Genomic DNA, 14,933 nt, shown 5'->3' on the forward strand with positions numbered 1-14,933 from the left:
GTGCTTGTATTCGGAAAGGCACTTAACATGGTCTCCATGCAAACCTACACATGTTGTTGTTAAGGGATGTTAAGGGACTCTCACACAGCACGATGGATGGATGGATGTTCTATTCTTTCTTTTCATCATCCCATTTCCACAAGGTGGTGCTAGTTACAGATCCAGTTCGAGCTAGTCTTGTTTTTGAATAAGAAAGAGAAAACCAGAAATATATAAATATTTGCATGTGTGGTAATCTCAGGCTTGCCCCAAATCCAGAGAGAGAGAGGGAGAGAGGAAGAGAGGAAGAAATGGAGAGGGAGGGAGAGAGAGGGAAGGAGAGAGGTGCACAGGGAGGAGAACTCTTTTTCCTGATCTGTTTGCCTGACTGTCCCTCCTTGAACTCTTTCATTACCATGACTACAAAATCCCAGAATTTTGTGAACGAAGGCACGGAAGCAGGGAATCAACAGTAGACAACACTCCGTCTTTCCTTTTTTTTCTGAGTGGAAAAGGGTGAGAGAGGAGGGGAAAGCTGAGGGAGGGAAGAGAGAGGGGGACAAGACAGAGTGAGAGAGGGAGAGAGAGAGAGAGAGAGAGAGAGGGAGAGGGGGAGAGGGGGAGTAAAGTCCAAGAGAAAGAGCGTCCGTCCAAGCCCACAAGAGGAAGAGGAGCGAGGTGACAGGGGAGCCGCCGAGGAGGGAGAGGAGAGGAGGAGTGAGAAGAGGAGAGGAGCGAGCGAAGGAGAGCAGACAGAGAGAAGGTGACCATGGGTCTTTGTGCTGTGATACTCATCTGTCTTTCCCAGGCTGAGCTGGCCAGGGTGTGGACTCAGGAACTATCAGGTAAGAACTCAATTACATAATTAACAGCTGGACACACACACCTGAGCGCACAGGTAACAGACCTGTGAGCGGAGCAGCGCACGTAAAACATGTGGCGAACATCTCACGAACACGGTCTTGGCAGAACGGTAAAGGTAGCGCGGGTTGAGTTGCATTGTCCAGCTGCAGTAACTTCCTGCCTTTTCACAGCATGAAATTAGAAACAGCATGTGAGGGTCAGTAATGACATGTGCAGTTGTTATGTGTTTGGGTTAGTACATTCTTGGTTGAGAGTGCATGGGTTTTGTTCTGCTCAGCATGTGTGCTGGAGTGCATCTGTGTGTGTGCGTGCGCGTGCGTATGCGTGCATGTGTGTAGTGCTTGTATAAATCCCTGTGTGTTTCTCTTGGAAGAGCTGTGTGACTCAGAAAAGATGTACAGAGCTCAGGACTAAAGGCTGTGCGTGTGTAGAGTCCCGGTCTCAGCGACGGCCTGACAAGGACGCATAGGGAACATTTCTCAGTCCAACATGCACAGTCACACGGATGCTATATGTGCATATGTGTGCGTGCTCCAGATGCCAAGCTAGACACACTCTCAGATATGTAAAGGTAAACCAGGTGATAGAGGCTTGATTGATTGAACACAGTACAGTTGTTAACACACCACATCCTTTGTACACATTTTTCCATTTTTAAAAGTGTGTATACTGATAATTAGAAAACTGTATATAACAGGTGAGTTAGGATTAGTGTAGGCATGTGGGTTCTTTTATCCACACTTTTAGAGGTAGACACCTTGTGTGTGTGAGTGTGTGTGTGCAGGTGTGCACACGTGTGTTTCTGAGTAGATGTGAGTAGATGTTTGTATAGGTGTGTGAATGTGAGTATGTGCCTGTGTGTGTGTGTGTGTGTGTGTGAGTATGTGCCTGTGTGTGTGTGTGTGTGTATTTTTGTCCTCCTTGGAGATGCTGTATTTTTAGCAGTCCTGGTTCTTCTCTTTCTGCCAGGCAGCTTTGCTCTACTTTCTCTGGCCTCTGTCCCTCCTGTGCGTGTGTGTGTGTGTGTGTGTGTGTGTGTGTGTGTGTGTGTGTGTGTGTGTGTGTGAGAGAGAGAGAGAGAGAAATAACATATGTGTGCAGGCCACTGTGCATGCGCATACATGTGACATAGTTTGATACTTAGTGAGGCGACCTGTGCAGCTCTCATTCGGACCATAAAGGGAAACCGGGGAGCTCAGAGACACCTGAGGCAGCACCCGCATTAGCCGGCGACCTATATGGACATATGTCCCATACGACCCCCCCCGAACCTGGGCCCGTGCAACACCGAGCATACGCGCAGGAGGCGGAGAGGCGGAGAGGCGTCGACAGCCCGAGCTGGGCGGGCCCACGTGACCCATGTGGATCACAGGGCCTTCTTTTTTTCAAACGATGACGCCCCACCTTCACCTCCACCCCGCACCCCACCCCTACCTCCACCTCCAGCTCCGCCAACCCGTTTGCACACGAGCAGATGTAGCGCTATGAGGAGCTTTGGTTTGGCTGTTGGAGGCAGAGTGAGCTTGCGATCAAGCCTTCTCTCTTCTTTTCGCTTATCAATGCAGCTGACTCTGTTTGTGATCTCTCGTGTGCCATGCAGCTGCTGTGCAGAACACATAACTCGCGATATTGATGTAAAAAAGAATAATAAATAAATTAAATATGGGCGCGTATAGAGCTGGGATGCTTTGCGCATGTAAGCGCTGATGAATTCACAACCCCCTTGCAGCACTGTCAATGCAATGTTTAGCGCATTTACAGCGTGTGTGTGCCATACTGGGTATACTGGGTGTACTGGGAGCTCTCAGACACGGTGGCTAGTCATCGGCTCTAGCCGACGTACACCGGGCACTGGTTCCTGTAGTAGTGTGGTATCCAGTACACCACAAACGCAAACCAAAGTCTGTGAGTCAGATGGACTTTGTCCAAGTAGTTCATGTCACATCCAATAAAAGATATCGGCAATGACGTCGAATTTTATAAAACGTATTAAAACACATCGGAAAGTTGTTATGAACAGCAAACATGCTAGCTAGCTAACCAGCCTGTAGTTTGAGATTGATAGCTAGCTAGCTAATATTTTTACATTATTTTATATTATTTTAAGCAGTATCAAGTTTCTAGCTTTTGCAGATGCAGACCTACTGCAATTTGCTTGTTCGCAAATAAATGAAAGTATAAACAAGTCATGAATATCTCCGCTAGGAACCGAACACCCCAAGCTACATCCTCACTGAAGAGCCTTGCTGGAATAAAGGCCTCTTCTGTGTTCCCTCTTAGCAGACCGCTGCCCACTCACCACAAGTACCATCCTATGAGACCACAAAAAAACCCTTTTCTTTGAGGGGATGATTCTCTCTCTCTCTCATTATTTGTCTCTTTTGCTCTCAGGCCATGCCGCAAAGGGTTCTAAACCTGAAACTATACACAGCGTGGTATTAAAGAGTAGAATTACAGCAGCCTGCACTTGAGAACATTAAAAGCCAGCAGGATGAGCTACCTTTGGGGCACGGCACCACGGTTCGGCAGAGCACAGGGAGAGAGCATGGACCAAAGCAGACACACACCAGCCCAAAGACCCAGCTGTTCCTCTGTAGAAGTAAAAAATGAGTGGATATAGGTGAGGGAGGAGCGTAGTGATCCTTGTTGGTTTGATTCAATTAGGATTTGCTGAAGTGGAAAGAACAGGACAAGTGTGTAAGTGGGTGTGTGCGCGCGCCCTCACGCTTCCTGTGCAGTGCGTCTTCTGCACGTCCCTTGCCACCCTAGCCTGTACTTTTACCATTAAGATGTCGTTCAGTTTGGAAATTTGCAGAGGCCCACCAGAGCATGCACTGCGTTTCAGCCATGCTGACATTTCTGGAAGCTGATGCAACGTGGACCCGCGAGCTCATCTGCATCGAGGAAAAGTTCAAGTCAGCCTGTGTGCTGCTTCACGTTGTAACAAATTAAACTCAGACACAGAAGAGTGTGCAGTGATCTTTACTAAACAAATCACACAAGAGCCAGAGGCTGGAATCAGAGGTTAGATGTGCAAGGGTAAAAATATACCAGGATCAGACAAATCCAGAATCAGAGAACAGGCGCAAGTTCGAAAGGCAAAACTGCAGAAAATACACACAATGGCTTGGCATGCAAATGGAGACTGATGGCAATACTTCACAATGTCCTGGAAGCTTTATATAGCAGTGATGAAGATAAGCTGCAGGTGAAGTGAGATCAGCTACCATGGAGACCACTAGAATTCTGGGTATGAGGGCCCCTGGTGGCCAGACGTGCGCATCAAAGCACCATCACTGACACACCTGGCCGTCCGAAGGGTCGCGCCAACGCCAACCGCGGCAGGGAGAGCAGTAGTCAGGAAGGCTAAGCTGCGTTATGGAGGACTCTTACTCCACTGTGCCCCCTCTCCTCCATCCCCACCTTCATCACTCTGTTGTCCATTCTTTTCCTGCTCTACTCTGTGCCTCATCACGCCTGGCCTCTCATTGTCTCCGGCTGATTGTCTCTCTCCTATGTCTGTTCTCACAGCACCGTGGCCTAAGTGACCCAGTTAGGAGGCTTTGATTTTTCAAATAGCGTAGCTTCTCTGGCTATGAAATCAAACAAGACCCGTTATTAAAATCAGCTCCCCAGCCTCCAGCACCACCCTGCCGCCACCTCCCGGCCTTATGAATCCTTCCGTTTTCTTAACCACCTCCCCAGTTTTTCCCTTATTCATTCTTGTGTTGTGCTCCCACCCAGAGGAGCATTCAGCCTGAAATATGAGTCTTTCGTTTTAATCTAAGCTACAGAGACCTGCTCTAATGGATTGTTGCTGTCTGGGATTTGCGTGGTAACACAGCGAAGTCGCTGTGTGGGCCGCAGTCTGTGAAAAGCTGCGGTAATACCATCTGCAGGAACAGACCTGTGATCATGTCTGCTTTCCGCTAAACTGTCCACCTCGTTGCGGAACGCGTGAACGAGGTGTTACTTCTGTCCTAGATTTCCTTCGACACGAGCCATTGCACTTGTTGCTGTTCTGCTGAGTGCGTATGCCGGAGGAATTCATTGGCTGGTTTGCAATCTACTGTGTAGGGAAAGTTTTGTTTTGTTTTTTCTCAAAGCGTAGGCTAAGGTCAAGCCATTTCCTCTTCACTGTACGTTCACTGTACACTGTCTGTTTAAGTCAAGTCTGAGAGTAAGTCAGAGAGTACGTCGCTCCGGTTTTCCTGTGTTTTCCTTGGTATTCTGCAGGGAAGACAGCACCTGAGCCGTATCCCTCGCCCCCACCCTGTATCGTGCTTTATTAGTGGCTAAACACCACATCCCAGGGGCTCTTGCCCAACGTCATCTGCTTTTAATAAGGTGGTCAAGCAGAACCCGCCATCTGGAGGCAAGATCTCGAGGAGATTGGAAATGGCCTTTCACGGTGTGCGCCAGAGCCTCTTTTTGGCCAAACATCTCCTGTTATTTGCTCCTTCACTCTCTGCACTACACTTTCATTCACTTTCATACACTTTCATTCCTGCATGGTTTCTTTTCCTCTCTGCCCCTCCACCCCCCAGAGCCCCCAAGCTGCCTCACAGGACAGTGAGAAGGAACTGTGCATTTAGCTCAGTTCGAGGACCACCGGCCAACCCACACACACCAGATGTAAACAACAGGCTCTTACCCACTTTCACAGAGAACACGTGTTTGAGTGTGTGTTTGTGCATGTGTGTGTGTGTGTGTGTGTGTGTGTGTGTGTGTGCATGGGGGGGGGGGACCGGACCACAAATCCAAGCTTTTAATTACACTTAACATGAAGAGCAGAGTTGATTAAATTCTCCAGACCCACAAAGCCAGTGGAACCCGTGATAAGTGCCCACTGCATGTAGGCTACTGCACATTCTGGCCAAGTCCTCGCAGACTAACAGCTTCTGAAGGGCTTACGAGCAGGGTGGCGCTGGGCGGTGTTTTAGGATGGGGACGGCAGATCCGGCTTATCGACACCACAGGTCGACATTTCTCTGTCCAGACACCGACTCAGTGTGGCCACGCGGTATTAGACTGCACCCACGCGCTGTTTTGCCATGGCCGCACACCACATTAAAAGACGTTTTGTTCCCTTCACAGCAAGGTTAGCGTTTGCCATCAGCGTTGCATCAAAAGGGAGGGAGAGAAGGAGAGAGACCAAGAGAGAGACGATCAGACAGACAGTGGACAGACGACCGGAGACATGATCAGTGGACAGCAGCACTTGCTGCCAAGGTCTAGTAATGGGAAGCTCTGGAAATGATTTCAGCAAAACCTTGCAATAGATGTCATTCCCTTTCCTGTGAAAAGGATTTGGCAGCATGCCAGATTAATTGCAGTCCCTGTTCTTCAGTTCAGTTTTGAAATTCCTTTTATAAACATAATTTCACCTGCCAGAAAATAGCAAAGCTATGTTCTGGGTGGTGTGTGTGTGTGTGTGTGTGTGTGTGTGTGTGTGTGTGTGTGTGTGTGTGTGTGTGTGTGTGTGTGTGTGTGTGTGTGTGTGTGAGAGAGAGAGAGAGGGAGAGAGAGAGAGAGAGAGAGAGAGAGAGAGAGAGAGCTTCTCCTCTTTTCTAGTCTTGTTATGATGAGGTTACCACAGTGTTATCATCAATAGAACATAAACATGCCAAAGAGACATGTCTGTCTGGTTTTTGTAGTCTGTATACACAGTGCTCCAGTCTTCCCTCAGCCTATAACACACACACACACACACACACACACACACACACACACACACACACACACACACACACACACACATACATACATACATACACACACACAGGAAACACACAATAGGGTGGCTGGCCCTTCAGGAATTAAGTACCTCTTATTCTAAATGGGCTTTGCCTTAAAGTTCAAAGTCAGGGATTTCTCTTTAACTTGTAAACTGGGATATGTGCTCCCAGACGTCTGCTTTTTACCGCATGTGATCAAAATCTTCAGCCACATTATTGAAGTGTCATCCCCACGATTATCGCCTGCTCACTGTCCTTTGGTGGGAATGTATGCACATGGGCTCTTTCTAAGACAGCTGGTGTTTCTCCAGGGCGACCGGTGCAGGCGGATGGAGATCCCTCAGACATGCAGAGAGCCAGGAGAGATCAGCAGGAGTCGAGCACCAGACGCGCACAGATCAGGGCGGCGCAGGAGACCCTGAACGGCCTCGCCATCGACACACTGCCTGACAACATGACGAAAGTGGTATTGAGTTACTGCTAACCAGTGCACTCGCCTTCCCTTCTTCTTCTCTTCTTCTCTTCTTTTCTTCTTCTCTTCTTCTCCTCTCTTCTCTTCTCTTCTTCTCTTCTCTTCTCCTCTCTTCTCTTCTTCTCTTCTCCTCTCTTCTCTTCTTCTCTCCTCTTCTCTTCTCTTCCCTTCTTCCTTTCTCTTCTGCCCTTGTTTTCTCCATCCGCTCCCTCCCTTACGTCTTCTCTCACATCCTCAAAGGTGGAGGGGAGTGTTCTTGGGTTTGTCCTGCTGCCCCAAATGCAGGTTCTCCCCTCATACATGCCACCTTCCGCAAGGGGGCTCAGCTCAGCTGCGGCCGTAACATTCACTCCACACGGGGCGTTTTAACGGGTGCTTGGCTCTTGCTGGCTGTTCAGCTCAGAGAGTTGCCGTCTCAGACTCTGATTCTTCAGATCTGCACCAACTACACCGACAGCTGAACTATTCCGTCCACATAAACAGTCGAACAGCCAAAGAGCATCAACAGTCTGTATTAATCAGGTCGGACAATCCCGAGGCTGCCTGCTCGGGAACCAGTGATCGCCGCTCCAGTAAGGGGAATCGTGAGCTGACAGGGATGAAAGGCTGCCTGCCAACGGGAACAAGAAATCTTTATATATACTGGTGGGAGGACAGAGACCTACCACCAACCTCCGCTCTGTACTTTATTAGTGTTCCTCTGTTGTGTGTGTGTGTGTGAGTGTGTGTGTGTGTGTCTAACATTCACATAATGATAACTTTCATAAATTGTGTTATGCTTCCCACTCTTCAAAAAACAAATTCAAACCAGATTTCTCATTGGTTTTGCCAATTTTTAAATATGCTGGAGCTTGCGTGTAGCTGTGTATGTAGCTTCATCTGTGTGTGTGGGTGTGTGCATCTGCCTTTGCACATAAACATTTTTATAAACCTTACTTTTAAAAACATCTTCACTTAACTAACCCTGCGATGATCATTTCTACAGTTTTTTGTGGGACTTTTATGCTCCTATTTTCCAACTTCTCTGGGTAGCCCTAAAACACTCTGTGGGGAGCTTTGGGCCCAAACGTCCCTGGGCAGAGTGAAAGGAGAGGATGGCAGCCGCTCTGGACCTGGAGGCTTCCCCCAGAAACAGATGCCGTTCTGCGGGGACAGAATCGGAGAATCTGGGTCGCGGGCTGTTATATGGAGCACTGCTGCGTGTGGGAAGAGCGAAGGAGCACCGAGAGGATTCTCTTAAGTGCTCCACTTTCCTCCATGCTCCATGCACCTCTCCTCCATCTAGGCGCGATCCTTCTTCATCACGTTCAGCCGGGGAACGCATCGATAACACGGCGGAAAGCTGGACACGCGAGCACTTTTAACGCGGCGGAGATTGGAACTGAATGCACTTTTGACGCGCACGCGCTCATTTGGCATAACACACTCCGTTCTCACTCTCGTCTTGGCAGGCAGCGTGAGACACGTGCTTTACCCCACACTAGAGGGCCCACTACGCTTCAAAGCCTGTCCTTGGTGACCTCACTGCTTGCGTCTGACGTGAACCGTTTGTTGCCTTAGTGCAGTGACCGGAGAATGTTCGTGACTTAGACGTTTCTTAATCTCGAAGCAGAATTCACTGCGGTGCTTTTTTTTTGTGTTGAGTGCATCCAATTGAAACCATATGTGAGCGAACCTGTTCCACGTCCCATTAGTGAATAAATTCAGTTTGGTTTGGAGCAGGGAGAGTGATCTGGGTCTGGGGCTCCTTCTCTCTCCTTGTGTATTCTGTCTGTCTGTCTGTCTGCTTCTCTTACGTCAACTCTCTCTTTCTGTCTATCTCTCCCTCCTTCTCTTCATCTCAGGAGGACTCTAAGAGGTACTATTCATGGCAGTACTATGGACCAAGTGACAGACAGACTCAGGAGCTCTGGGTGGACCTGCATTCGATGCAGCAGGGTCCAGTCAAAGTACATGGAATCCTGTCTAACGCACACCGACAGGCAGCAGTAAGACATACACAAACAGACACACACACAAACACACACACATACACACCTAAAAATATACATCTGTAAAATGTTAACATATGGGCACATGGCCTTGGTTAGAAGCAACAGATGAATGTGTGGGCAAACAGTCTTGTTTTACCTCATAATTATATTGTCTACACTGACTATGCTTACATCCACTCATCCATTTCCTGTTTTTCCCCTCTCTCTCTCTCTCTCTCTCTCTCTCTCACTCTCTCTCTCTCTCTCTCCCTCCAGCGGGTGGTTCTCCCCTTTGACTTCCCTTTCTACGGACACCAAGTGAGGCAGATCACCATAGCAACCGGAGGTAGCACACACAGACACACAGTGAACCTGTGGCTCCTAACATGTCAGTGCATGTAAGGACACCAGGTTCTGGGTGTGTCCTGGAGCTTTTGCAACTTTGCATTGCCTTTATTAGCTATAGTTTACAGTTACATTTATGGCGTTTGGCAGACACCCTTGTCCACAGTGACTTAAAGAAGTACTTCGTAGTCTCTATCAAATCCACATCCTCATGTAACAAGAGATCAGTCAGTGTAATTGTAATTATACACAGCATGTCAAAAATCTTCTGGTAGACCATTGGAGCTTCACATTAGGCCTTGCCCACCCACTTCATAACAGACACCACAACCTCACAAGTTCTTCACAGGGTCATCAGGTAGGCACCTCCCTTCGTCTGTGTTTCACCTAATGAAGTCCACGACACCTCCAGAAGGCTCACCAGAGAGGTCGTCCCTCCCAGACGCAGCTTCAACCAGTTCACTTTTAAACCAACCACATACAAAACCTCTCTAGATATAAACCCACATTGGCCTCCTGGTGACTAAAGCCGTACTGACCCTGTTATTGCGGGCTCAGTGCTGGCAGGTCAATATGGGCTGCATGCACTGTAGCAACAGCACACGCTGCGTTAATCATGTCTTTAACCACTGCGTTGCACTGTTAAAGAGTTCTGTCAGACTGCAGGCCTGGCTAGTGTGGACAAGTGCATGTTTAAGTGCTCAGTGACTAAGTGAAGAGGTGAGTCTTCAGTCCTAGTTTGAAGACAACCAGAGACTCAGCTGTATGGACATTGGTGCCTGTCTTCTGTGTGTCTGGAGGGATGATGGTTCAAGTCAAACAGTACTGGAGGCTCGAAGCTGGGCTCGCGCATGACAGAGTTTGATCGGTGTCTTTAGGAATGTGGTAGATGGTCCAGTTAAGCTTTACAGGCTAGTGTGAGTTTGCCCTCGTAACTTTCACAGTGGTCCTCCCATTTGAAAAACTAGCAAGGGAGGGTTGAAAAATGAAAAGCTAGCAAGCAGGGGTTTTTAACGAAAGGGTTGTTCTCTCCCATTTTTCACTAATGTGAAACGTGAGAGTGAATCTGAATCACTCCCAGTCAATCCCAATCAATCCCAGGCACAAGTCTGCACCACTAATTCACTGTAACAATGATTTTGACATTAACAAGAGGAAACAAATTTGTATTACCAAAGAATATAATATTTAGTAAGACATTATTCTACATTATGAAGACGTGGTTTGAACTGGTAACAATGGCTTTGATTAATCACAACGCTCAGAATGAGTGTTGAATGAGGACCTCTAACCTGTGGACCTTTGACCTCTCTCAGGCTTCATTTTCACTGGTGAGATTACGCATCGCATGTTGACCGCCACTCAATACATCGCTCCACTGATGGCCAACTTTGACCCCAGCTTCTCCAAAAATTCCACTGTGTGTTACCTGGACATCGGTGAGTGACGCCAGCCAGAGGCCTTGTCGATATGAGTACTGCGACTTTTCACCTGACCATTGACCTGACCCCCCAGGAGAGGTGTTCGTGGTGCAGTGGGATAAAGTGCGGCTGCAGGGCAGAGAGACAGAGGGAGCTTTCACTTTCCAGGCCGCTCTTCATCGAGACGGCACCATCGTCTTTGGCTACAGAGACGTGAGTGCCAAGAAGCAGGGCCAAGACACATAAAAACCTCTCCAGGAGAAGGAAAAAAGGCAACTTGGCAACAGTGCGTTAGGCCTCTGCACCAGGATCTCAAACATGCTGGAGCTGGAAGGTTCCAGACTCCGTCCCCGAGCGAGTTCGAACCAGGCGGACCTGGCCCTTTCCCTGACCTTGTCTGCTCAAGTGAGGGACTTACCCAAAGTCAGTCCAGGGCTGCGGTATGATTGGTCAGCCTTTGCGACCTTTCCCACTCCATGGCTGCCCTGAAAAAGAGAAAGATTACTCAGTGGATTTAATTAATCGCTTTAATTAAAGTGAGAGAAATGAGTAACACTTACTTTGGCAGAATGATAACGCAGGCGTCATACAGCCTACATCTTGGGTCCTCTGGACAGATGCTCTGGTGTGGGTCTTTTATCTTCAGGTGCCTTTACCGGTGGAGAAGATCAACTCAACGGAGCACCCAGTGAAGGTGGGGCTGTCCGACGCCTTCATGGCCCTACTCTCTTCTCCACAGGCTCCAGGTCAGTTCCTCGTCCTCTTCTCTGTCTTTCCAAAACATCTTCTGCACTCCAGTTTTTTTGCCTTTATACGTTACATCACACTTACCGCAGCAGATACCAAGAAGAGGACAATCTACGAATACCATCGGGTGGAAATCGACACCACCAAGATAATGAGCCATTCGGCATTCAAGTTCAGCCCATTACCCAGTGAGTGCGTGTTACGCCGTAGACTCCGGGCTCTAGACGGAAGCCCCTCTGCCCTGCGAGAGGCACGTATGTTTGGGTTAATGTTTACTCTGTTCCTTCCATGCTGGTTCACTCAGCCTGCCTCCAGCACAACACCTGTGACCGGTGCCTCCGCTCCAACCTCACGTCCGGCTGCGGTTGGTGCAATGTCCTCCAAAGGTACCGGCCAATAACGTGTGTATCACGGAAGTGTGTATCACGGAAGTGCCGTTCCATTTATCCCTGCTTGTGTGTGTGTGTGTGTGTGTGTGTGTGTGTGTGTTTTTAAGGTGCTCAGATGGAATAGACAGACATAGACAGGAATGGCTTGACTACAGCTGTTCAGAGGAGGTAGGATGATGTCTACATCCACGCCATCCACTCACATCCCGCACGAACTTGTAGAGCAGTTAACACTCCATGGTCCTCTCTACACCTGCTCACGCCAGGCAAAGGAGGGCACGTGTGAAGACTACGCTCATGAAGGTGCCGAAAGCTCCATCAGCCCATACAGTTCCCCCGCCCCTGAGGCCACGCCCTCCCCTGCGGCCAGGCCGGGTGGCCCTGTCACCGAGGGTGAGCGCTCCACACGCACACACACACGCCCAGCCTGTCATGCCACAGTCTGAACAGTGCTGGATGGGAGACCTGGACCACTCGCACTTCTCTCCATGGGGTTACACCCTGGGATTTGAAATTCTGTGCTGGACATGAAGAGACTGGTCTATGGCAGCTATGTTTAAAGTAGCCGTACGGTCAAAGGCCTTCATTCCTAAAGGTCGTTAGACAAAGGCCTCTCTCCATTTACATTTTTTAACAGTGGTTTGCTTTTAGTTGCTGGGTCTCAAATCAAGCACATTTATTGCCTTCTGTGTTTATTATGCAGAAGTTGTCTTGAAAGCAACACTTTACCTTTGTTCTTGCTCTCTGAAATCTTATAAGATGTACATTAACATGTTAGCTGTTCTTGTCCTGTGTGCATTGTATGCATTTTTGCATGAGCGCTTTGCTAAACTTGCTCTTTGTGGTGTTCTTGCCTCCATTTGCGCTCTGCCGTCTCTCCGTACAACACACACTCTCTCTGCAGATGACAACAAACTCCTCTTTCACCATTATGGCAATGGTGAGTTGGCCAGCCTGCTGCTGCTCCTAGCGTGGTCACATCTCGTTTACAGCATGAAATTAGCTAAGCAGATGTTTATGTGAGTAAGAGGAGGGGACCTGACCTCATAAAAACATTTTGTGGCAGATGAGATTATTGGTTTATTTGTGGTTCCTAATAATCTCAGTTCAGTTCAGTGGTTGCTTTCATTACCTTATGTAATATATAATGTAGAACCCAGTGTTCTAAAACACACCTTAGTTCAAGCTTGAATTTGAATGCAGCCATTGTCCTGAGTATATTTCATTACGCAGCGTGCTACAGCTTAGCTATCTGCTAACGCTACATTTGCCTCCGACAAGCTCCTTACTGCCATTGGCCATTTTGCTGACTCGCCGGCCCCCGTAAACATGTCGCGCTGAACCTCAATCTTTGTCTTTTGAGTTTTTGTTCATTCAGAAGTTCTTCCCTGGCTGTTTGGACGAGGAACATTTACAGTATTTTCTTTTCGGCAGCCAAACACGTATACCGCCTGACAGCGCTACTCGTTTTTTTTTTGTCTTTATTCTCATTTTATTTGATTTTTTTCCCACCACTTGCACACAGGTCCACCTGGCGAGGAGGAAGCTCCAGAGCACACAGCGATTATCGCGGGCGTGGTTGCAGCCCTGGTCCTGCTTGTGTTCCTCACGCTGCTGGCTGTATATTACATAAACACCCACCCAACTGTTGCCCCCCCGTTCTACCTCATGCAGGTGATCCTAACTCCTAACACCAAGTCGTCCTTTCAAAATATATTTATTCGAGCAGATATGACAGCAACAGCGAAAGGTTTCTGGTCTGTTACAGCGCCGCACCAATAACTACTGGCCCTCCATGAAATTCCGGAACCAGGGATGCCATTCCAGCTACGCAGAGGTCGAACTTGGGCTTCACGAAAAGGAGGGCTTCATCGAGGCTGAGCAGTGCTGAGGAGGCAGGACTTCCTGCACGAAGGGGCCATGATGAACGTTTCATCCGTCTGTCTATCGGGGGAAGACTTGAAAGAGCAAAGGGATAATGAGGGGCTGTGAAACGCCGCTGCTGAGACATCAGAGCCTGCGATAGTTATTACGCAAGCTTCTTCCGCTTCCCAACATGTGACAGTTCATACTGCAACACCTCTCATGTTACTCGTTTAGGACAAAGAAGGTTCCTTTTATTAAGGAATGGGAACATTTATTGGCAAATTTGCTAACTATGCTCATTGCAAGGATGGTGAGAGCAAGACACACGTGAGCCTTGATAGGTCCTGCAGTTAATGTACAGTACAACATCATTTTCAAACTTTTCATTTTGAAAAAGATATTTTGTGTTTTATAATGTGCTGTGTTCAATGAAAAAAAAAATTCTCTGATGAATACTACTCAGTTAGACACATGGACTGAACTGCACTTTAACTGAATTATCTCATTAGTAATAGTGACATCATGTGATCTGATCTCATACCTTTTTTTTTTAGTATTTTGCCCCTTAGAATTGAGTATCTACTGGAGTTGTTGAGACAAGGAATCTGACTTAAAGAATATCTCCCATATAGACAGACAAATCAATAAAATCTGTATTGTGAACAAATCTGTGCCTTGGCAGTTGTGATTTTTATAAAAAATAAAGTGCCAGTTAATCCAAGAATTATTAACATTTTCTTCAAGCCTAATAAGATAAATCGATTAATATAGCAACGTGAAATATCTCTGTCCTGACCTAACTTGGATACAGAGCAAAAGTATTTGTTACAATTTGGAAATGAAGTAAAATGGTTAATGAGCGCAGATGGTTAAATAATGAGAAAGTGTTATGACCAAGGACATTATTACTGATAGTTAGATATGAGGATGTGTTATGACCAAGGACATTATTACTGATAGTTAGATATGAGGATGTGTTATGACCAAGGACATTATTACTGATAGTTAGATATGAGAAAGTGTTATGACCAAGGACATTATTACTGATAGTTAGATATGAGAAAGTGTTATGACCAAGGACATTATTACTGATAGTTAGATATGAGAAAGTTATGACCAAGGACATTATTACTGATAGT

At 47.5% G+C, this 14,933-nt stretch overlaps 1 protein-coding gene across 4 annotated transcripts; it reads left to right on the forward strand.

The window, feature by feature from the left end:
- The first annotated feature begins 610 nt into the window (after positions 1 to 610).
- Positions 611 to 14,461, forward strand: plxdc1 (plexin domain containing 1). Of its 4 annotated transcripts, none has more exons than XM_027031931.2 (14): positions 611 to 824; positions 6,893 to 7,047; positions 8,898 to 9,041; positions 9,303 to 9,372; positions 10,688 to 10,810; positions 10,887 to 11,005; positions 11,439 to 11,538; positions 11,629 to 11,727; positions 11,844 to 11,925; positions 12,036 to 12,096; positions 12,195 to 12,321; positions 12,833 to 12,868; positions 13,454 to 13,602; positions 13,697 to 14,461. In XM_027031931.2, the coding sequence occupies exons 1-14, from the start codon at positions 749 to 751 to the stop codon at positions 13,817 to 13,819; spliced, it is 1,464 nt and encodes a 487-aa protein (XP_026887732.2). In that variant the 5' UTR covers positions 611 to 748; the 3' UTR covers positions 13,820 to 14,461. The 4 variants fall into 4 exon arrangements, with proteins under 4 accessions (XP_026887732.2, XP_026887733.2, XP_026887734.2 ...); XM_027031932.2 differs by having other exon boundaries at positions 11,632 to 11,727; XM_027031933.2 differs by lacking the exon at positions 12,833 to 12,868 and having other exon boundaries at positions 613 to 824.
- The last annotated feature ends 472 nt before the right edge of the window (positions 14,462 to 14,933 follow it).

The sequence above is a fragment of the Electrophorus electricus genome, chromosome 14 (assembly GCF_013358815.1).
Source record: "Electrophorus electricus isolate fEleEle1 chromosome 14, fEleEle1.pri, whole genome shotgun sequence".
Classification (NCBI taxonomy): domain Eukaryota; kingdom Metazoa; phylum Chordata; class Actinopteri; order Gymnotiformes; family Gymnotidae; genus Electrophorus; species Electrophorus electricus.

Excerpts from the sequence above, each read along its gene's own strand:
- plxdc1 (XM_027031931.2), top strand. The coding sequence starts at position 749 with ATGGGTCTTTGTGCTGTGATACTCATCTGTCTTTCCCAGGCTGAGCTG. Across the intron at positions 11,728-11,843 it reads CAAGTTCAGCCCATTACCCA|CCTGCCTCCAGCACAACACC; the intron begins GTGAGTGCGTGT and ends TGGTTCACTCAG. Across the intron at positions 13,603-13,696 it reads CCCCGTTCTACCTCATGCAG|CGCCGCACCAATAACTACTG; the intron begins GTGATCCTAACT and ends GGTCTGTTACAG.